Source organism: Arvicola amphibius, chromosome 6, assembly GCF_903992535.2.
Source record: "Arvicola amphibius chromosome 6, mArvAmp1.2, whole genome shotgun sequence".
In the NCBI taxonomy this organism is placed as follows: Eukaryota; Metazoa; Chordata; class Mammalia; order Rodentia; family Cricetidae; genus Arvicola; species Arvicola amphibius.
Genome location: NC_052052.2, coordinates 94,972,180 through 94,995,158, shown reverse-complemented (window position 1 = coordinate 94,995,158; position 22,979 = coordinate 94,972,180). Strand labels below are relative to the sequence as shown.

General features: G+C 39.4%; 1 protein-coding gene across 3 annotated transcripts in view; it reads right to left on the bottom strand.

The window, feature by feature from the left end:
* Positions 1–806: 806 nt before the first annotated feature.
* Nebl (nebulette) overlaps positions 807–22,979 on the bottom strand; it is a 348,833-nt gene continuing 326,660 nt past the window's right edge. For all 3 annotated transcript variants that reach the window (XM_038334490.1, XM_038334491.1, XM_038334492.1), the window contains 2 exons: positions 4,161–4,267; positions 807–2,334 (listed from right to left, as the gene is read on the bottom strand). In XM_038334490.1, the coding sequence (XP_038190418.1) occupies positions 2,158–2,334; positions 4,161–4,267 (284 nt within the window). In that variant the 3' untranslated portion in view covers positions 807–2,157. The remainder of the gene's footprint in view (positions 2,335–4,160; positions 4,268–22,979) is intronic.

Below are 22,979 nucleotides of genomic sequence, written 5' to 3'. Positions count from 1 at the left end.
ATTTATCCTGAAGTTTTAATCAACAACTACTCTTTTTTTTAATGATCACAAACACACACAAATGGTCTTCCTGGGGGAGCATAAAGACACATAACATAAACGAGCCAGCTTATCACTCTTGCTATTAGTTTTAAGATGTTTGTAAAATTATTGCAGGTGCAGTTTGGTTTTTTTAGGTGTGTGTTCAAGACATGAAAACAGTTAGGAAGGTTAATCATGACTGGCTATTCAAATGACAGAAAATTGACTCAGCTCTTTATTTACAAAGCTATAAAAACCCTTTCCAGGAAAATCTCAGTTATTTTTTTCTTTTCAATATCCTATCGGTATCACAGAAGCAAAGCTCAGTGTAATAAAACTTTTCTTTAAGGCAAATCTAATGAAACTACTGATTTTCAAGAGTATGGACTCACTTTTCAAAGTTTTCAATAAATCAACTTTGAGTTTGGCCTCATAAACATTTCGTTCAAATGTTTTTCACTGGTGGGTGCTTTGTTAATTTCCTTGAACACATTGGGTGGATAGTCCCACAATCCCAGTATCTTCTCACAATTTTGTGACTGCTCTCTCCTGTTTAACATCCCAAATGAATGCCACCCTGCTTCAGGTCACAGTAGGAGGCACCATGAGAAAAACAGAGTTTGATAAACATCAACATCCACTAACTTCGACTGCAGACTGCAGAGCAAATTTAAGATACAATAGTAATGGTTCTACTTGGGGCTGTGACTTATAAAAACCCTGAACACTCAAAACATGACATTTATTTCTTTCTTAGTGAATCATCTGTTGGTTGCACCAAAAAAAAAAAAAAAAAAAAAAAAAAAAAAATCTCTGAAGATTTTCTTATCTAATCTTGAATGTGATTTAGAAAATGAAAACCAAGGTTGGAAAAGGATTCCTTTTTATAGATATACTTAGTGGCTATATTTCCATCCCAGAGTCTGAAGACCAATTGTCAAAATATAAGACCAAATCTTTGAATTGTGGAGCAAACGTCTACTTGATGTTTTGCATTTCGTTTCACCTCTGCTATACTGTATAGTCCATTTCCCCTTACACAGAATGCTGTCCAATTCACTGCGCTTTTAAATCAATGGTAGTAGCATTAAGTGAGCGAAAGCTATCCAGTAAATACATAAGTCTTCTATTTACTAGAGTATATGTGTATTTCCTCAGGCATGAGTCTTTCAAAGCTAGAGTTTAATACAGCAAGAAAGTCTCAAGCAACTTTTCAAAATGTTTTCTTATGAGCTGGCAACTATAAGAAAGGGCAGGGCAAGATCAGCCACACTGCTGACTTTTATAACAAGGATGGGCAAGCAGCTGCCATGTTACGGAAGCTTAAGCCCACTAGACATGCAACGGGATAGAGGCTACTAGGGAAATAATACAGATGACATTGAACTTTGCCCTTTGCCGAGTAGCTGTGAAGTTACCGGTCCTGATGGTCTGGGGTCCGGAGCATGTGCACTGCCCTATAGAATGTAAATGGAGATTGGCTATGCCATGAAACACATGTGAAATACCAAGAAACACTGAGAAATATAGGCTATACCCTGAAACAAACAAGAAATAGCTAGATCCCGGTGAGCCTAGGGAAAGGGCAAGTTTCCCGCCTGCTCCCAAAGGCTACAGTCAATATGATTTTAACCAGACTCATTCTGCCACTGTTCCCATTTATTATATTAAGCAGTTCTCACTTGAATTGAAAATTACCCAATGATTCAAAAGCTGAACAATTTTTAAATTATTGGCTGTGTTGCTGGACTATGAAAATTAGCTTCAGATGATTCCATGTGACAGCTAAGAAGTTTCATACACTTGTTACATGTAAGGGACAATCAACATCTCTATTAAAGTCTACAAAAATACATTTCCCAGAAGGGTTGAATAGCCAACTAAATGAAACCACAAACACAATTAGCAGCACCAGGTCTCCAGACCTAATGGTTTTCTTTACAGGAATTACTATGGATGCTGCTGTTTCCAGCCCAAAAGTCATTCCTTCCTCCTGGTACCTGTGTGTCTAATTGTCAAAGTAAGGATACATTATTGTAAAATAATTGCCAAGTTATCTGAAAAGTATCTTCTATCTTTTAAAAAGGTCAGGTTTAGAATACATCAGAATAAAGCTCAAAGGGCAAGGAGGAAGAATTAATTCACAAACTCAATATAATTTGCTGGGAGCATGCCCGTTCTCCCGGTTCTCTGCACGGTGCCATACATCCAGCCGTCATCAATTGGCTGCACGTTGACAATGTAGTCACCATCTCGGAAGGAGACCTCATCTTCATCCTGGGCACTGTAGTCGTACATGGCTCGGTAGGTCCTCTGAGAAGAGAAGAAGTGATTGGGTGTTGCAGTCACAGGTACAAATCTGGATCCCAACAAACCACCACACACATGATGAGTATGAAGGCCTACAGGCATTGCTATCTCTGGGCAGTTAAAAGCCAGGTGTACCACCTAATTCTAGAAATTTCAAGTTTGTTCATCTAGAGAAAACAGATCTAAGATCAAAGCAATGATCCCAAAAGATTACACAATAATTCAACCTTAAAAGACAACAATGAAATACAATAATTAAAATAGTGTGCTTTCCTAAAATTAGTCTTTGAAAGAGTAACACTGTCCAACACAGAGAAAATTCCAGAAGCCTTAGAAATGTAGATTTTCTCCCACTCCCTCATTCTTCAGAAGATTAGCCCCTTCCCCCACTTAACAGCAGGCCCATGGTCCACTGGCTTTCTGTCAATGTCTCCCCCTTGTATAGAAAATGAACTTTTCTGAAATAAATACTAAAAAATTTTGTTCCCTCTTAAGAATATATAAAAGAAATAATTTAATTAAACTTTACATATTTCAGATCATAGTGCCATAAATTTCCTAAAGAAATGTCCTGATTTTTGATGTGCATAATAAGGAACATGTTGTTAACGTAAAAATTTTTAAAGTGTGTTTTTCTCTTCATTTTAGTTCAAGACTAACAGTTCGTCTAATATTAATAGTCAGTAAATCTCGAAGGCAAAACTATTCATAGATTAAAGAGACTGAGGAAAGTGGCTGGCACACAATGGACCTGAAAGCACTCAGCTACCTTACAGAACATCATCTGCTTCTAAGTATTAAGAGATGCAACTTCAGAGTGAAGCCCCAAGTATGACCACAAAGCAAGCATCCTTCTGAACCTCAACTGAATGCTAATAGGGGTGTTGTAAGGATACTGTCATTCATAGACTTTCAATTAAAATGCAGTAATTGCATGTGATAATTGTACAGATTTGGGAGTATAGCATGTCATCTCAATACCTGGATACTATGGTTGTCAGAGTAACTGAGATATCTACTTACTATTTCTTTGTGTTAAAAACATTTAAATTTCTGTCAGCTATTTTGCCTATGTCCACTCGACTTCTGAGGCGATTGTGATGAACATGAAGATTAACCCCATTAACCTGACTATGGCATACCTGTACCTCCTTAGGCCTGGATAAAGAGTATACCCAGATCTTTCTAATCATGACGTAAAAATTGGGACACTGTGGTGGTTTGAATGAGAAATGTTCTCCATAGGCTAAGGTATTTAAATATTTGATCTCCAGTCATGGCAAAATTTAAGACATATGCCCATGCTAGAGAAAATATGTCACCGAGGATTGACATTGAAAGAATACAGACTTGCCCTAGTTCCAGATTACTTTTCTGCTTTGTTCTTACAGTTGACATGTGACATCTTAACTTCGTGCTCTGGCCACCATGCTTCCTTGTTCGGGGCATGGACCCTCATCCCTCTGAGTCCAAGCCCAGATAAACTCGTCCTTCTCTAAGCTGCTTTCCATTACGGTGTTTCATCACCACAACATAAAAGCAACATAGAAAGGATCCCTGCTGCCGGATGTCTTGTTTGTCTTCTTGCTTGATGCAGTGTTTATTAGTATGACTGTTTCTCTTCACTTGCCCTCAGCAATGGTTTTGTTTCCATTGAAAGACCTACACAGATAGCAATGTGTTCGCTTCTTTTCTTTTTTTCCAGTGCTGGGGGTTGAGCTCAGAAGCTTACATTCTAGACAAGCACTCTGTCACCAAGCTCTTCCCACTCTGTCACCAAGCTCTTCCCACTCTGTCACCAAGCAGGAGTGTCTGAAATCAGTACTTACTAGGTTAGGTGAATGCTGCATGGACCTCATGGATGACACACTGGTCTGGTGCATGTACCCGTAGCCTTGGGAGTGACTCTGCTGGTAAGCTCCAGGAAGAACAGGTGCTGCACAGAGACCCACAAATTCCTGAGGTTAATGCCCGAATGCTCTGCCTAAACCCAAGTGACTTCGAGCACTAAAAGTAAAACAAAATGTCTTCAGTGCCTGTGAAACCCGAGAAGCAACAGTCCGGGCTGTCTCTAGATTAGTTCAAATCTTGGTAATTAAGGAGATTAATTTCAAAATCTGTTTATCACGCAGTTAACTATGTTCCTTTAAAGATCAATAGTTCTTTAAAAATTTCATGCAAACGGTTTGTTTTGATCATAATCACACATACCCTTCCCAACTCCTCCCTCCAAACCACCTTTGAGTTTTCTTCTGTTTTGGTTGTTTGTTTGTTTATTTGTTTGTTTACTTATTTTAACCCATTGATGCCAATTTGTGCTGCCCTAGTGCTCTTGAATGTGGTATACCTACCAGCAATCACATTAAAGGAAATGGACTCCCCCTCTCCCAGGAGCTCTCAAAATGTCAGTCAACTTTGTTTTTAAGATTTCTATTACTCTACTGTAGTTGCTATGATAAAAAATAGTTGAAACAAAAATTACTATATCCTTAGCAAAAAAAAAATGCTTACTAAAAAAAAACTGTGAAAAAGTAAAAAGAATCCAATAAGTGAGGGTAAAATTGTTAACCTAATTTTATATTACCCCCTTCAACACTCAAGGGACATCATGGAAAAGTGGGCAGAAAGAGTTTAAGAACAGGAGGATGGAAGATGTATATGTATAAATACACCATGGAGTTCCTTGTCTCATTTGGTAGGTCTATAACACAACCCCTACACCTAAGGCTCAGGGATCCCCTGAAGAGGGGCAGAATAATTGTAAATGCCAGAAGACAAGGACATATGCTGCTCTATAGTGTAGCATATGTAGGCATGCCAGGAAAGCTGGCATATACAACAATATAGTTATCTAAACAAGACTGCATAATGATAATTCCAGTCTTCACGCCAATGCATTATGGGGAAATCTCACAAGGTCCCACCCTTAGATGAAGAACTATAGGCCATCACTGGCTGTTGAAAATGGGAGATCAGCCGGGCGGCGGTGGCGCACGCCTTTAATCCCAGCACTCTGCCCAGGCAGAGGCAGGCGGATCTCTGTGAGTTTGAGACCAGCCTGGTCTACAAGAGCTAGTTCCAGGACAGGCTCCAAAGCTACAGAGAAACCCTGTCTCGAAAAAAAAAAAAAGAAAGAAAATGGGAGATCAGTCTCCTTCAAGGACAAGCCCCTCTTTATGGTCAACCATAAAAACATGTACAAGTGAGCAACACTAAGTGAGGTCTCCTCTCTCTCTCTCTCTCTCTCTCTCTCTCTCTCTCTCTCTCTCTCTCTCTCTCTCTCTCTCTCTCTCTCTGTGTGTGTGTGTGTGTGTGTGTGTAAACCAATAACAATTATAAAAGAATCATAAGTTTGAGAGGGAGTGTTGCTGAGGATTAGGCCAATCTAAAGCTTTCTCAGATGCCCAGATGAAAGGGCAAAAGGAACACTAGTTCTGCGCTCCTGCCCAGGAGTATACTTGACAAGCTGTAGTATGGAGACAGGGCCAGGGCCTTGAAAGAGTTAAGGTTTTTGGTACCTAGGAACCTGACTCTTCCTCCAACTAAAAGGCTGTTGCTCTCAGTCCCCAGGTCACTGTGTGCTTGGTCAATGACACATGAGAAACCCTGTGATCTTTTTGTGCAATATTGCTTGATTAGTGTCCTGCTGACTCCACCCCCATGGCATGGTAGCTTTCTGCTGACTCTGTTCCTTTCCCCCTGCAGACAGTGTATAAGATGCTGTACTTCTTCCTCAGCTTTCAGGTAGAGTCCTCTGCTCATGCAGACCTCCTGATTCCAGCTTTCCCTCTTCTTAATTCTCATCCCTGATCCTCCCCTTCAATTCCTCATAGTTCAGGACCCTTATTCCTGCGTGTTTGGATCAGCGTGGAACAGGAGGCATTAGAGAGGAATTAAGGGAGGGTTTAAAATGATATAAATATAGTAGTTACATGTGTGATTCTGCAACAAATAAAAATTTAAATGGTAAAAGATATGACACAGACATTGCACTCATGAACTCACTGCCACCATGGTTGCCTGAACAAGACTTGGCCAGTCCTCATTTTACCATGGATGAAAGGAGATCATGAGGTCCCATCCCTCCACTAGTGGTTATTGGCAATTAATGGTTGATTAAGGAAGTAGTGTCATATTCCCTAATGGTATAACACTGATAAGTTGCCCATGCATCAATAAATAACTCCAACCCATGCTCATGTATCAACCATAATTAAACTTTATGCCCAGTGAATTACATACACACATGCACACACACATACATGTGCACACACATTCACACACACACACACACACAAATACAAAAGAGATTTGTTGGGAAAGTTTCAATAAGAAAAGGGAGAGGGATGAGGGAGGACATGGGTATTGAAAAAAACTAAAATTCATTATATGCTATGAAACTATCAAAGAATAAAACAAAAAGCAATCAGGAGTTTCATAAGTACCATCTTCATATGTTAAAATATATCAAAATGGTGTTCACTGAATTTTTACCATCTTTACCACTAATTAGGACAATCAAAAGACATAGTTTCTGAGCCAAGCATGGTGGTGCATTGTTGTGGGAATTTGCACACTATGTGAAGATGTATTTGCTATGATTTGGTGTAATAAAATGTTCAATAGCCTATAGCTAAGCAGGAGGTATAGGAAGAATCAAGGTGTAAATGCAGAAGATACCAGGAGACAGGAGAAGGAACAGGAGGTGCAAAATGGAAGAGAGGTAACACCACACGATAAAACATAGATTAATAGAAATGGATTGATTTAAGTAATAAGAGGTAGTTAGGAACAAGCCTAAGCTATAGGCTGACTTTGATAATTAATAAGAAGTATTGTGTCATTCTTTGTGATCTGGCTGCCCAAATAAAATCCGACTGCAGTGCACGCCTGTGACTCCATCACTGAGAAGGCTGAGGGCAGAAGCACAATGAGTTTAGGCCAACCCAAGCTGCACAGATTGTATCTAGGATGCTTGCTACAAAGCAAGATTCTGACTCGAAAACAAGCAAGCAAACAAACAACAAAAACAAAAACCCACTGAAACCAAAACAAACAAGCAAACAAGACATCATTCATTTCTTGACCAGCTCTGATTTCTAGACAAACCACCCAAAACAGAGTACAGAAGCTATTAAAAAAAAAGACCCACAAACCCATAAAAAGCATGTATTTGTATGTGAATTTCTTTATATGTCTGTATTTTTCATAAACCACATCAGTTTTAGCAAATTTGTATATATTCATAGCAATATATTATCAACAATAATTTATAAAACAGCAACAAAACAAACTAGTTCCCAAAACATAACCAGCGGCTCTCTTACTGATAGGGATTCCACATGGATCCATCTTTCTTGGCAGAAATTTCGGCAGAAGATGAGTGGAGCTTTCTTCATGAATAGCATCCAAAGCAATACTTCTGTATTTTTTTTAAAGTATTTGTAAGCAAACTAGCTATCAGTGAAGGCATTTCAGTACTATGGCCTTCATTCTGGTTTGTATAATTATATACTTCATTAGAAAAAGATGTACAATACATGTGCTATTAAAACCACAATAGTTTGCCATTTTAGTTTAATCAGGTTGAGCATATACCTATAATAGGCTTATTTATTCAGGTCAATTTTTATAATAAAAGGAATGAGCAGATATAATTCTCAGGTGTTGTGAGTTTAATATTTTATAAATGGCAAATGCATTCTAATGGTGCATGAAATCAGTTCTTTAAAGAAGTGTAATGATTAGCAAATTAAAACCTGCAATACGTTCTCCAGATGATAATGATATTAAGTTGAATGGAGATTCTTTTTTAATAGTTTTTGAGTGAATTTATATTATGATATTATTATAAATTGTATAGTATCCAGATAGGTCATCAAAGAGAGGTTGCCAAGATACCGACTTAGATTGCAATTACTATAAATTTACTAAACTATGATAAAACACAAACCCTTCCAGAAAACAGTCCTGGTTAAGATTATCAACCCAATTTTCATACTTAATGTGAAAGGTTGTTAGGGATATTATCAAACTTTACCCATGAGGAAAAATAATAAAAATCACTATAAATATCCAGGCTCCTACTCTTGCTAAGTAGGAGACTTTCCTGTGGGGGCAGAGGAAGCTAAGAGCAATGACTTCCCTCCTCAACCCCTGGCAAAAACTCCTCAATCACCATGTGGCTCACTGCTGTGTCCACCACACAGTAAGTCTCTACAGCAATTCACAATAATTACGACTGTCTGCTAAGTTCCAGGCAGGCCACACAAAGGAATGACAAAACAATTGTCCTCGGGAAACCATGGTGGCCCTGGGCAGCCAGCCCTTCAGTCAATTAGGGTGATGGTTGTGGATATGTATATAAGGCATGTCCAATTAAATACATATATTAATGATGTAGACTGAAACAAAAACCCTCAAAACTTGTTTTCACCATTTAGACAAGTAATTTCTTCATTAAATATTATTTGAATCTATTCATAAATTTTAAAGATCATTTAGACATGTCTGTTCATTTACCTGAAAGAAAAAAATTAGATGTAAATCCATCACTATACAATTTAATTATAACTTTAAGTTATATGCAAGAAGTATACCCATCATAAAATATTTTGGGGAAATATCTCAGGAAAGGACATTAGGGGAAAGCGTGCTATCCCTGAGTCTACAGTTCATAGTCTGTATGCCACAATTCCAGTTTTGTGCCCACGTGCTCTCTACTTTTTGAAAACAAAAGCAAAAACAAAAACTATGCATCCTCATGTATTCAGTTGCTCAGAGCTTCCCTTCAAAGGGAACCGGCAGCTTCTGTTAAACACAGTATGGAAATCGAGGCATCCAGTTTAGTTCTGGGTGTGTGTAGGTTGCAAGCAGGGGCAAGAGCTCAGGAAGAGCCACTGCAGGGCAAGTGTGTCTCCCAGCCCTGCGGTTCTCATCCTGCCTTCACTAATTATCCTCATCTCTCTGATTCCTTAGTAGAAAATTTCCATGGGGTTGTAAAGCTTTGCTATCTGCCTTATAACTACTGCACTAAAGGAGCTTCTAAATCCTACTAGAACTCCAAAAACATCACTGAAAGCCCAAGGAAAACAACGAAGTAAAAATAAACAACAGTTCTTTAAAAAGAGGCATGAGTATCATTCCGTGTTGCTCTTATACTACATGAATGCCTTTCTTGAAACCTAGGAAAACAAACAAAAAATCAAAAACAAAGCCACTTTAGGAGTGGCCTTAAAATTTCAGGTTAATAACTCGATGCAAGACCTACATAATGACAACATGGGCTAACATCTCAATGTGGATAGGGGAAGTCTCACAAGACCTCACCCCTAAATGAAGAGCTAAGGCTGTTAATGACTTCCAAGAGAGAAAAATCAGTCTTCTTCAGGAATAAGTCCCCTGATAGATTAGCCAAACCCAAGTGGTCAGCTCTGAACAATACTTATGAGCAACACTAAACAGATTCAGAAGGGTGTGTGGTGTCTGTGTGTGTGTGCACGTATGTGTACACATGTGTGAGCATGTGTATATATACATATAAATTGACTCAGAGGGTGTGAGGATGTGAAGGTGTGTGTGTGTGTGTGTGTGTGTGTGTGTACATACGTAACCACTATAACTAAAGATGAAGAGATCATGAAGCTGAGGTGGGGGAAATCTATGGGAAGAATTGGAGAGAAGAAAGTGTGGGATAGAAACAATGTAAATACAATACTAATGTATAAAATTTTCAAAAAATAAATATTAAAAAGAAAAGAACTCAGTGAAATATTACTATTCTTTGTATGAGATTCCTGGTATTCCATGCATTCTGTGCATGAGGTCCATACTTGCTATTACAAAAGCAAGATGCTAAGGTTAACCACAACAAGCAAGGGCAACGTATAAAAACAGAAGAAACACGGTGGCCTTTTCTCAAGCTAGTGGTAAGCGCTCATTAAAGTGAGGACCGGTGAGTGGTCACATGTGCAGTACTTTCCGAACTCAGGGAGACTTGCCTTCAAGGATTTTCATAACATTAATGCTTCAAAACAAAAGTTTTCACTTTCCCGAGGCAACAACAAAACACGGGAGAGTGGACAATTTTATTTTATGTTGGTAAGATTTATCAACCAAAGATGTGGAAAAGTTCACATTCAATTTGGAACATAATACAATATTTGTAAAACCAAAATGTTTCTTCCTCTATGCCATGAAGTTCTACCACACACCACTTGTCTCAATAATTTCTAACTGTTATTTTTTAATTTTTAGATTTATTCATGTGTATGAATACTTTGCCGAAACATTTATATATGCACCATTTGTGTGTCCGGTGCCCAGAAAGTTCAGAAATGGGTGTTGGGTTCCCCTGGAACTGGAGTTACAGGTGGTTGTGGCCACTGTGTGGGTGCTGGGAATTCAAATGGGCCCTCTTCAAGAGCAATAAATAAACAAGTGTAATTCCCATGTCCAGTAAAACTGAAGGCTTGGCCGTTAAACAAGAAGGCTGGAGGAGGATCACCTTCTCCTGAGGAGAACACAGGACAGGGCTCAAGACACTAAAGACAAAGTGGAGGTTTTGAAGACCTCTCCTGAGCAAAGGTTTGTAAATGGCCAAAGTCCAATTACTAAAGATGAAAAAGGCTTTATTGACTGTACACATGATGTGAACTGAGAACATAATTTGGGTTTTGTTTTCCTTTACAATCCAGCACAATCAGGAAACTGTCCTTCAGAAATTTTCCAATAATGAGTTCGGGACACAACAGAATGAAATTCTTGTCATTATTTCTTCCCCCAACACTTCAGATTTATCAGCTAATGCATGGTGAAGAATTTAATGAGATTGTGTTTTGGTTTGGGTTTCAGAACAATGTATCTCTATATTGACAATAAGAAAGCATTTCTGCGAATAAAAAAGAATGAAGATGCTGCTTATTTGAATGTCTATTAATGAGCTAAGTTCTAAGATCCCTTTTGTTCAGAAGTAAGGTGGCTGGGACATTGGGACAAATCTTTTTTAAAAAAAATTGTTCCCCTCCAAAATAAATATAGTTCCATGGTGTGATCATGCTGCTTAAATAACTTTTGATTTATTACATTTATTCATTTATTTAGTGGGTGCATGCCATGGGATGTTTGGAGGTCAGAGGTTAACTTATGGAAATCAGTTTTCTCTTTCCACTCTGTGGGACTCAGGAATTTAATTCAGATCATCAGGCCTGGTGGCAAGCACATTTACCCATGGATCCATCTCAGGACATCTCAAATAGCTTTTAAAGATTTATTTTTATTGTGTGGCACCTGAATCCCCATAAACCACAAGTGGAACCTAAATCCACAAAGTTTATGCTCAAGCCAACAGTGATATGAATTTCATAATCTGAGGGATCCCTTTGAATGCTGGGAAACTCTTTGCTTCTTCTGAAGAAGGCAGAAACAAGGCAGATGACCTCCAGGTTTTAGTTTGCTTGTTTTTTGATGCCAAGTTCTGGAGACAACTACTTAAGAAACAAATTTTCCACCTAGTAACCCAGGAACTAATGGACTCGAATACAAAAGGACACAATCTAGAATTTAGTTAGTCAAGTTTTGAAGGCATACCCAACCATCACTGTGGCCGAATAACTGCTCAAACTTGGAGATCGTGTGCAATTCTGCAGCCTGGGATGAAGCCACAGCGGACACCTGACCTTCATCTGCTGCACCTGCTTTTCCCTCCTCATGCCTGATGGGGCTAAACATCCCACACACAAAACAACGACCACATGCTTTGCTCCCTGTCATGTAAGTCCGGACTCAAATCTGATTATCATAAAAGAAAAAATAATCACAGCAGATACGACAAGACTTTAAGGTCAACTTCTGAATAGTCACTGAGAGTTTTGGAGTTCAAGGGCACTGAGGTCTGAGGGGCAGAGAGGCTTCCAGAAGTGATGCACCGAAGTTTGAAGAAGAGCAGTCTGTGATTCCTGCTGGAGGAAGATCGGGATGAGAGGGAGAAAAAGGAAGGAGAACGCACCTAAGTGCTTATGATGATGAGGAAGCCAGGCTAATCACGCTCTAAGGCTGCACTCTGTCTATACTCGATTTATGTCGGGTGTTGGACTAATGTTGGAGGATGAGCTCCATAAGCAATACGTGTATTGTTAATGAGATGTTCCCAAACACATCTGGAAGAAACTGTGGTATCAGTAATCCATTCACTTTGGGGAAATCAAAGTCGGATCTCAGAAAGTGGTATTCCTTCTGAGGCAATGGCTTTTTAAAATTCCTTTTGAGCCATTTTGGACTCTGATGAGAAGAGATAAAGAATGGAGAAGAAGATGAAGGGAAAGGGAGAGGAAAAGAGAGAGGGAGATAGAGATGGAGAGGGGGAGGAAAGGGGGAGGAAGGGAGGTAAGGAGAAAGAAAGCATTCTTTGTTTCTCATTCAGATAGCAATATCATTCTATTTTATCCAGAAAAACTATCTGCCTAATATGTACTTGTACATTTGATAAACTATACATACTGATTGCATAATGATGTGTTAATCTACTAGTTGGGTTTTATATTATAAAGAAACAAAAATTCATTTTACTATCAATTAATTTCACAACAGAAATTTGATCTACCAGCCATCAATTCTTCAAAGTTATCTAGACATAAATAAAAATAGCAAAACATGAGTTCACCAGATGTGACAATGCACACCTACAATGCCAATACCCACTTCTCCAGGTGTGACAATGCACACCTAGAATGCCAGCACTCACTTTACCAGGTGTGACAATGCACACTTAGAACACCAGCACTCGGGAGACTAGCAAAGGAAGATCCTGAGTTACAGGTCAGCAGGAGCTACAAAGTCACAACGGTCTCAAAATTCAAAAGACATAAAACATTACAACAGATACAAACAAATTTACAAATTCAGTTTAGAAATAACACCCAAATTCAGTTGGGAAATAGCCATTGAGAGTCTCTAGTTGAAATAATTTCCTTTATAAAACTCTAGTCAGAAAGAAATCAGATTGAAGAGGATGAAACTGGGGTCATAAAGTTGAAATATGGCTGAAAATAGAACTAAATTTATTTTAAAATGAAGGTGAATATTTCTAGACCAGAAGCTTTCCTTCAAGAGCTAAATATTTTTATGCCTACAGTCTACAAATATAGAAGTAAAATGACTGACATGAAGAAGGGGACTAACACACCTTTCATATCACATGTGTGATGAACGTCAGAACCTGCTGACGCTCACTTGTGTGACAGACGCCAAGGTCCAGCTCATAGTGCGCAGTAGGTCTCGAGCTGCAGTAGTCTCGCATATCCGCTACTTGGCACCATCTTCTCATCACCATCTTTCTCTTCCTCTTCCTTCCCAGATTACCATAGTGATCACTGCTTTTTCCCTATTTGAGCGTATTTAATCTTTTTTTACTTATAATTCAAACAAAAATGAGATCATGTGATGTTTTTTCACAGTGTCCTGGCCTATTTTACTTAATTCCATGTCCTCTGGCTCAGCCATGTTCTAGAAAATGGAAACACCCCCTTTTAAAGGCTGAATAATAGTTCTTTTGTATTTTATTCTACATTTTCTTTATGCATCTCTCGATGGACATTAAAGTTGCTAGCTGAGTTGAAAAAAAAATGTTGTATTGATCATGGGAATGCTTTATAAGGATCTGATTTCATCTCTTTAGGGGTATAAACCTAGAAAAGAGATTGCTGAATTATATAGTAATTATTTATACTTTCTTGGAAACCTTAAAATTATTTTCTGTAATAGTCTACATCCCCCCAAGAGTACATCATTGTTTCCCCTTCCAAAGAATTATTTTATAATACAGTAGTCTAATTTTAAAACTGTACTCATGGTTAGAAGATAATAACCTTGAACTAGGCTCTAAAATGTCATTTATAAATTTAAAAACTCAATGAATATCATGCAAAGACTTGGGAACCTCTGGGTAGCATTCACATTAAAAGACATTTAGAAATACAGCTTTGTGTCTATTACTTGCATATATTGGTAGCGTAGTAAGTAGTAGTAGTAGTAGTTGTAGTAGTAGTAGTAGTAGTAGTAGTAGTAGTAGTAGTATGTCCTTGTATTTGATACTCCTGCACCAAGTTTAACAGAAAGTGAATTAATGACATTGTCCTGGAAAACTGAGGGATCTTGCTATCCTCACATTCAGCCTCCTGTCCATCATCCCTTCTCACCATACTCCCCATTTTTTTAACATAGGTAAAAAAAAAATTCTCATACCTCCACTGTCCCCATAGAGTTCATGGCCTCATAACAAATGAGAGCATAATGAGGAAATTTTGATGGGCGCTTCTACTTTTGGGGCAGGGCGGATGCCATCAGCAAAATAAAACAATGAGTCAAAAGGAGTTACATGAAAGCAGAGTATTATTGCAGAAATTATTTTCTGATTTCTTGGTTATGGATGGTTTGCTGTCTCAAGATTTGTAATAAACATAACCTCCAATGTTATGTCCCAGTAATCTATCTTAATATTTTCAAAATTATAAATAGTAGTATTGTCTTCAAACTCAAACAAACTTTAATTAGAGGGTAATAATAATGTTAAGCTTTATCAATTTAACACATGCAGCAAAACTGCTTCTTTATATTCCAGGTTAAACTTTAAATTGAACATATTTATATACCCAGTGATATTTATTCGTTATAAATATACCAGGTGACAATTCTAGGATAGAGATCAAATAAACAGTAAGAAGACAAAAAGATTATGTCCTAACTGAGTTTGGATTCTGGGAGAGAAAGTATGCAAATTTGTTAATTAAATGTCAAGAAGTAGGGCTGGAAAGATGGCTCAGTGGTTGAGAGCCCTGGCTGTTCTCCCAGAGCGCCCAGAACTGATTTCCAGGACCCACATGGTAGTTTACAACTATCTGTAACTCCAGCCAAAGGGTATCACGTATCCTCTTCTCACCTCCCCTTTTCTGGCCTCCATGGGCAACCAGGCATGCAAGTGATACACAGATATAGACACAGATGAAAACATCCATATATACATGGAGTGTATATGGGATGTATTGACCAAAGAAAGTCTTTCTGATTGGTTGACATTTAATCGGATGACTGAAGTAAGCAAGAAATAAAATCACTGGAGGAAATAGTGCTCTAGGCAAGGAGACCAGTAATTGGGAAGGCTAGAGGCAGGAGGATAATAGGCAAGATGACATGGCCAGGAGGTCTGCATGGTCAGAGGAAAAGAGGAGAATGAAGATGAAGTCAGAACCAAGGCCCAGATCATGCAGTGACTTGTGGACTACGGTCTCTCGGTTTTCGTCTGAGACCAGGAGCCTTTGGAGTGTTTGCAGCAAGAATCTATTGAGATCAAATACAGCTTTTGAAAGGGTGTCTCTGACAGTGGGGTGAGCCCAGGGCAGAGCAATATGGCTAAAGATGGAATTAGAGAGAGCAGGAGCCTAGTTCTATAAGCTCAATGCAATCAGAGAGTGATTCTCAAAGTATAGTAAAAGAAATGAGAAGTATCTCACTGGTGTTATACAGACATACATTATTTTGATGACAAAGCCAGCCATTGGGTGAACTAAATGTGAATCATGGGAGGAAGAAAGTTGGTAACATTGTCTCCAAGGTTTTTCCCAAAGTATTAAATAATCACATCATAGCCGAGCAGGTAAGTACAAAGAGGAAACATGTATGGTGAAGAGAGAAATCAGAAGTGAGATTTTGTTTTCAGATGTGAGATTTAAGATGCCTACTAAACATCCAGTCACTGTTCTCCTGCTGGAGTCTGGGAGTTGTTCGAAAGGAAGGTGTTTGTTTTTCACCCACCTGCTCTTCATATAAACAACAATAACATAAAAACAATACAGTTTGCAACAAAAATTCACAATGCTGTTTCTGTACCATTTGCTCCTCTATCTAAGAAGCCTTTGGTGGGACTGAGATGCAGCAAATGTGAACCACACTCTTAGTAAAGCACTAAAACTCAAAGGAGAGCCCAGCAAGTCCAGGTAGCTGCTCCTCCAAATAGCCTATCATCTACAGGTAAGCCCAAGGACCAGGGTAACATGCTGCTAGATCCCATCTCTGCCAAAGAGGCTCTGTGCTGCCCATACTCTAGTTGGGCATCTACAATGGTCCTGGGCACAAGAGGTGAGAAACCAGGTCCCCAGTGTGCTCCTCTGTTATCCACGTCAGTGTTTGTCTCCAGATCCCCTTATCTAGTTCCTACTTGGTCAGTTCTAATCAGAGGCAATGCTTCGTCACCACGCCTTCCAGAACACCATGTATCTGGTTCACCGTCCAGAATATGGTGAGTTCATTGAAGACAATAACTGTATCTTTTCTTCATGTGTTCCAGTATCTCATCCATATGGAAGATACTAGATAAATGGCAATAGATAGGTAAAGTTACTGTACCACCAAATCTTGAGGGCGACTCTCTTCTTAATTGGTGCTTTGTTTTCACCTGTGGACAAGTGGGTCAGAATTTCAGAAAATACTGAAAGCTCTCTTAAAAATCTACTCTGTTTGATGCACATAGATGATACTGTACATACAGTTTGGCCGGGCTGGCTTAAGCTCCATGAACCTCAGACATTTATTTCATTTGAGTCAGGAAAGGCAGAAAGGACTGGGGGAAAGTTCACAGGTTAGAAAACTGAAAAGTCTGTTTTGGAAAGTGCACCTGTTTTTCATTCACCAGCACACCCCTACGCCCTTTGATGCTTGCAGCAGAAACAGACACACGGAAAATACCTGAAGCCAAACTGAGCACACGCTCATACCGAGGGCATCAAAGAACAACCGCGATTGCAACACATTAAAAACTCTCGCGACAACAGAAGACGGCAAATGAAGGAAAGCCAATGAAACACAAAGCAGTACCAGGAGGCAGATGTACCATGTAGACAAACACAAGATCAAAGGAGACCATAAGGAGGGTGTCCACCAGGCAGCATGTGTGTCAGACAAAAAGCAAGCAAAGGACAACACTGGAAGGCAGTGGAGATGATTTCAGCTATTCAAGAATCAAAATAAAATCGGATGAAGTTTAACTAAAATCCTCCGTTATTGAATCAAAATAGCACAACAGAGATATTCAAGGAAACCCCTTTAGTAACTTAATCCATCGAAGAACAGCTTGGCAAGCAAAGTGAGTTCCAGATAATCACAGAAAATGGAAACATTCAGCAATCAAAGCAAGATGGGCAACTGGCATGAGAGATGAGCCGAAGCAACAAGAAAACAGAAAATTCAGAGAATTCTTTTGGGTTAACAATGAAATCCAAATGCTGCACTGCTCTTTAAGGAAACTAGACAACTATCTAACCCTTTGTCCTATGGATCAGCATCTCCCCCTCTCTCCTAAGAGGGACCCCAGTAACTGACCCTCACAGCTGCCTAGCCACCTAGCTTGTAAAGCTGAACAGATGGCTTTGGAACATAAACACATTGTCATAGAGACAGGGAAAAGAGTTCACTGAAATTTATGGCACTTCGCTAAAGAAGCATGAAATATCTCAGAACACTTTTGTGCCTACATTCTTGTCTGCTGTGCACAGGAGACCAGAGCCAGGGTCAGGACCCAAGGTTCAGAGTCCTGATATATAGCATGGCTTTGTCACATATGTCCCCTCTACAGCAGGGGACGACTGAATACATAAAAGGACCATTTTCTAGGATATAACACATTGTAATCATATAAAGATCCTACACGCTCACAATTTAAAGAAATCAAGAAAATCTGGACAAAAAAAAAGAGCATTTGAAATACATAAGAACATTTTCCATTTTCTTCATCCTCTAGCAAGTGTTAGAAAATGCATATCAAATTCTGGGGACAGAGTTTAAACAAAGGCACATGATTGACTGTTGCTGCTAAAGACACTAATTATTTCCACCAAACAGTTGTCATCACCATCAAATCCTGTCTTTCAATCAATCAGCTCCTCCTCACCAGAGCCCAGCACAGCATGCATTTCAAAGGTGATCCTACATTTCAAAGCCTCCAAGAGGTCAGGAATACTATCTCTTCCTTTCCTCTGCAGGAAAAGGGAGTGGGGGATCCCTCTGGGAATGTTCCTACTTCAAGTTGTTTTCAGCTTTACTTCAATGTCATTGAAACAAAAGATGTGAAAGTTCCCTTCCAGGCCTTCTACAAGAGAGTTTATTTCACAAAGATATTCTGTGTGTGCATGAGAATTTATGGAGGTTAGAGATCAATGCAAGGTGTCTTCTTCAGTCACTTTCTACTTTATTTATGTATTTATTGGCTAGATTGATTGCCTAGAGAGCCCACAGGATCCTCCAGCCTCTGCTTTTTGCCACTATGATTACAGGCATGCATCATCATACCTAGATTTTGACATGTGTGCTGGGCATTTGAGTTGGGATGCTTCATGCTTATGCAGCAGGAACACTACCCACTGAGAAATCTCCCCAGCCCTGTGGCCCTTATTTTCTGGATTCTTTTAGGTTATGGAACCTTTAGGATGCAGGCCTCCCTGGAGAAAGTGGGTCACTGGAGGAAACAGTTTTTGAGGGTTATGACTTAACCCTGCTTTGTGGTCCAAGCTCTCTGCTTCCTGGTTAACCAAGATGTGAAGAGTCCTCGCCACAAGATTCTGCCACCATGAATACCATTATGCTTTTCCTGCCATGGTGGGCTATATAACCTCTTCCACCCTGAGCCACAATAAAACCTACCTCCCTTATATCACTTCTGCTAGTCATTGGCTCAGATATGTTCTCAGAGCAGTGAGAGAGATAGCACAGCAGCACCAGGAAAGGCTTTGCATGGCAGACATGATAAGACGTTCTAATGACTGCATCGTGGAGAATGAATAAAAGACATGAATGGATGAATTCACTTGAACACAGGTGAGGTGGATCTCACCGACTATGTTTTGCTTCACCTAAAATGAAGGAAATCATATTCTCATGTGTCATAAAGACTTCTCCAAGAAGCATAGATACCTTCTAGTGTTGAATCTCCTGAGTTGATATCATCAAACTTACTTGTACATTTTAACTTCTACTCCATACCTCAATGCTTACCTGGAAAACTAGGTAGTGTCCCTAAATAAAGAGTATATTATCCTTGTAAGAGGTGCCTATAAACAGCAGAAACTTACAAATACCTCAAAAGGGTCCATTTTACATCAGAAGGTCTCTTCAACCCAGTGAGCCATCACCGCCTGTCAAAAATGCACCTCCTGCCACCTTGCTCAGAGTAGAAAATCCCTTCATTTTAAATAACGTTTCTGGTCTGGGAGTGTGGTCGAGTGTCTATCTAGCAGGCAGGAAGCCCAAGATTCCATCTACTCACTCACTAACTAGAGAATCACAGAAGCAAGCAAGTACATGGACAGTGTGTACATGTGTATGCATGTATGGTATATGTGCATGTGTGTATGCATGTCCTCATGTGTTTGGATGAATGTGTGCATGGAAAGACAAAGTTAACAACTATAGTCTTCCTCAATTACTCTTCCCCTGAACCCAGAACTTACCAATATAGTCTAGCTAGCCATCCTGCTCCAAAGATTCCCTGTCCCTGCCTTCTCAGGCTGAAATCATGAAGGGCCACCATACCCACTGGGCACTAGTGTGGTTTCTGGGGAGCCAAACTGTACTCATACTTTGCATGGCAAGTGGTTTGTCCACAGAACTCTCTCCAGACCACCAAAAAGTATTTCTAAACTTCTTCCTAAATGAGCAAGATGGCACCTGCCTACAATCTCAGTGAACAGATGAGGCAGAAAGATTATAAGCTATTTTCAGCTCTATTCTTCAAAATCTAATAGAAGCAAAAGAATATGTGTTGGTACTTTTTCTCAACAGAGACATCATCTCATTCAGTTCAACTCCAAATAGGAGTTGATTCTCTTTTTTAAATACTTTGAGGAAAAACACAACAGGTGATTTGAAAAGGCAAGAGGAGATTATGCACAGCTAACAGCACTGGGTTTTACAGCCTTGGGAGAGAAAAAGTAGTGACCCAGGCTAACCTGGGCACAGATGGGAGCTGAGGCTCCTGGAGTAAGCAGTTCTGAATTTTCTGTGTCTATGTGGAGTCATCCAAGGCCATACATAGACTTGGAAGAGGGCTTCAGAGTACTGCGCCAGTACACTCTCTGCATTTTAACGGTCGGTCGAGCTGACACATCTATTTGATGGAGCCAATGTCATGACCTCACAGTACTCTGCTCAGTCAGACCCACTTTCCTTCCTTGAGGAAGTCTTCTCTAACATCAAGGCCAAACGGAATTGCCTGTCAACCATCCTTTAGGCCCTGTCCCATCTGCACATATCATGACTCTGCTTATAACTATGTAGTAGCATTTTTGTGCCTGTTTAATATCAGGGTCTTCCACCAGAGGCTAAGACCCCCTCTGCAGTAGATCCCTGTCTCCTTTGCTCACTATGGAATGCATTATAGATCCCAGTTCTTGGCCGGTGCAGATGTATGATTGGTGAGTGGTTGCTGTGGTATTGTGCACACATGGAATATAAGAGTCACGACTGAAGCAAACACTCTGGATGATGCTAAATGTCACTGACCACACTACTTCTTACACTTGCTTCTTGTGTTTATCTATCAAGCATCAGTGGTAGTATGTGCATTCAGAACTTTGGAAGGCACTGAAGGAAGAGTCTGTATTTCCCACCCAAAAAGAAGAAAAATCACTGAAGTAGTTACAGAAGCCTTCATGAATAAGCCAGACCCTGAAGAAAGCAAGCAACCAGCTTTTTGTCTATAATAAAGCAAAACTCATTCATAACTGTTTCTTTGGGGCTGCATACAAAGGGGCTGAGAATAATCTTAAAGGCACTACACACTCAAAAGCTTGAGATAGGAGGACCACAAGATTGAGGACTGTCTGAATTTATATATAGCAAGATTCTGTCTTGGAAAAAGAATGAATAAAAGGAAGTCCTCCATCTCCAACAAATCCTCTAGAAACCTCAAGCCAGGGTGTGTTTAGAATTCAAGTATAAAGAGTATGATTGATTTTATGTTCATAATGTGTTATTGTGGTGAATATAGACAATGACTTGATAACAAGAGCAGAAATGATGTTTACTTCCCCTAGGTATTCAGCTACTTAACTTCAAACTCCTATCTAGAAACTTCAGCAGTCTGATCATTGACAAGACAACTCAGTATTTGAGCTGTCTCCTTGCCTTCCCAATGCATTGAGTTTTGTTATTAATAACAGCTTTATCAGCCACAGCCACCATGTAACATCCTAATGGAATGCACTGAAAGTTCTACAAGCAATCCATTAGCTTTGATACAGAAAAGAAAAACCACATGAAAAGGAGTGGAATTCATGATGAAGTGATGATGATTATTACCAACAACAATACTTTTCTACTTAAAAAAAGAAATCTTAGATCCCAAGTATTACATGCCATTTCTTTTTGAGAAGCTGTAACTCAATAAATATATATCAGTATTAAAACACACACCATTTTATAGCATCTCTTAACCACTCAAGTGTTAATGTAAGATTGATTTTCTCCCCCTAATGGAAGCCATACAGAAACTACACAGAGCTCTGGTGTCTACTAAGACTGTGCATACCCATGACATACACACCAGTCATGCGCCCCATAGCAAATCTCCCAGGACCCTTTGTTGTTATGGATCATTGTATGGACAACAGTGAAGCATGCCAAACTACAAATTAGTAGTTTCACGTAAAAGATTCTTATCTTTCCAAACTTCAACTTAAAATTCCAAGTACACGCAAGCTGTTTGTGCAAAGGTGAAAATGTGTACAAGACACTCTGGTGCACACCGGGAAGGTGAGTTAGTTTTAAATGGCTGTGGTTTGATACCTCCTTCGTCAGACGGCCTGGTTACCTCACTGCAGCAGGAAAAGCTAGGGTAGAGCTCGGAGATCTCCGACTTGTCATCTCCCAGACCTGTACCAAAAGTGCTGCTGGACTGGGAACGAGACAGGTGTCTCCGGTACTGACTCGCCTTTTCTACATCAGAGGGAGAATATTTGACACATGAGTGTGTGACTTAGACAACAAACAAAGCTTCACGGGGAAGCAAAACAGTTCCTGATTAAATAATAATCCCAAAGCTCTGCTATTCTAAGGTTCTGGCGACCCACCCCAGACTTAGCAAGGACTGCATCACATACATACAGGACCTACAAGACGTTTCTTCTCGTTTAGTCTGTAGGGTTTGTTTGTTTGTTTGTTTGTTTTTTAAGAGACATAAGGGATAGGAGACAGACAATCACTAGGCAAACACTAGAAAAGTAAAAAAAAAAATTCTTTGAGAGTAAACATCTGCTCTGCTCTAAATACTTGCTTTCAAGTAGCCCTGAGTACAAGGTATTTGTATCTTGTTTCTTTTGAGACTCTGAAATTAGATAGTAATTTTCAAACCATATTTGCTTAACATGGCTTAAAAGTCTAAATGTTTGGTCATGCTGTAACTATACCAAAGCATTCATTTTTTTTCCCTTTTAGTGATAGACATGTCATCCAAGCTCACAATCAAATAGGCCTCCATGGGGGAAAAGGCATCTATAAAAATTCAGAATTGGAAAGCTTGCATGATGCTGTAGAGAAACCTTCCTGTTGTTGTATGTATAAGTTTTGAATCGACTCTAAAATACTATAATACTGTATTTCTTGAAACA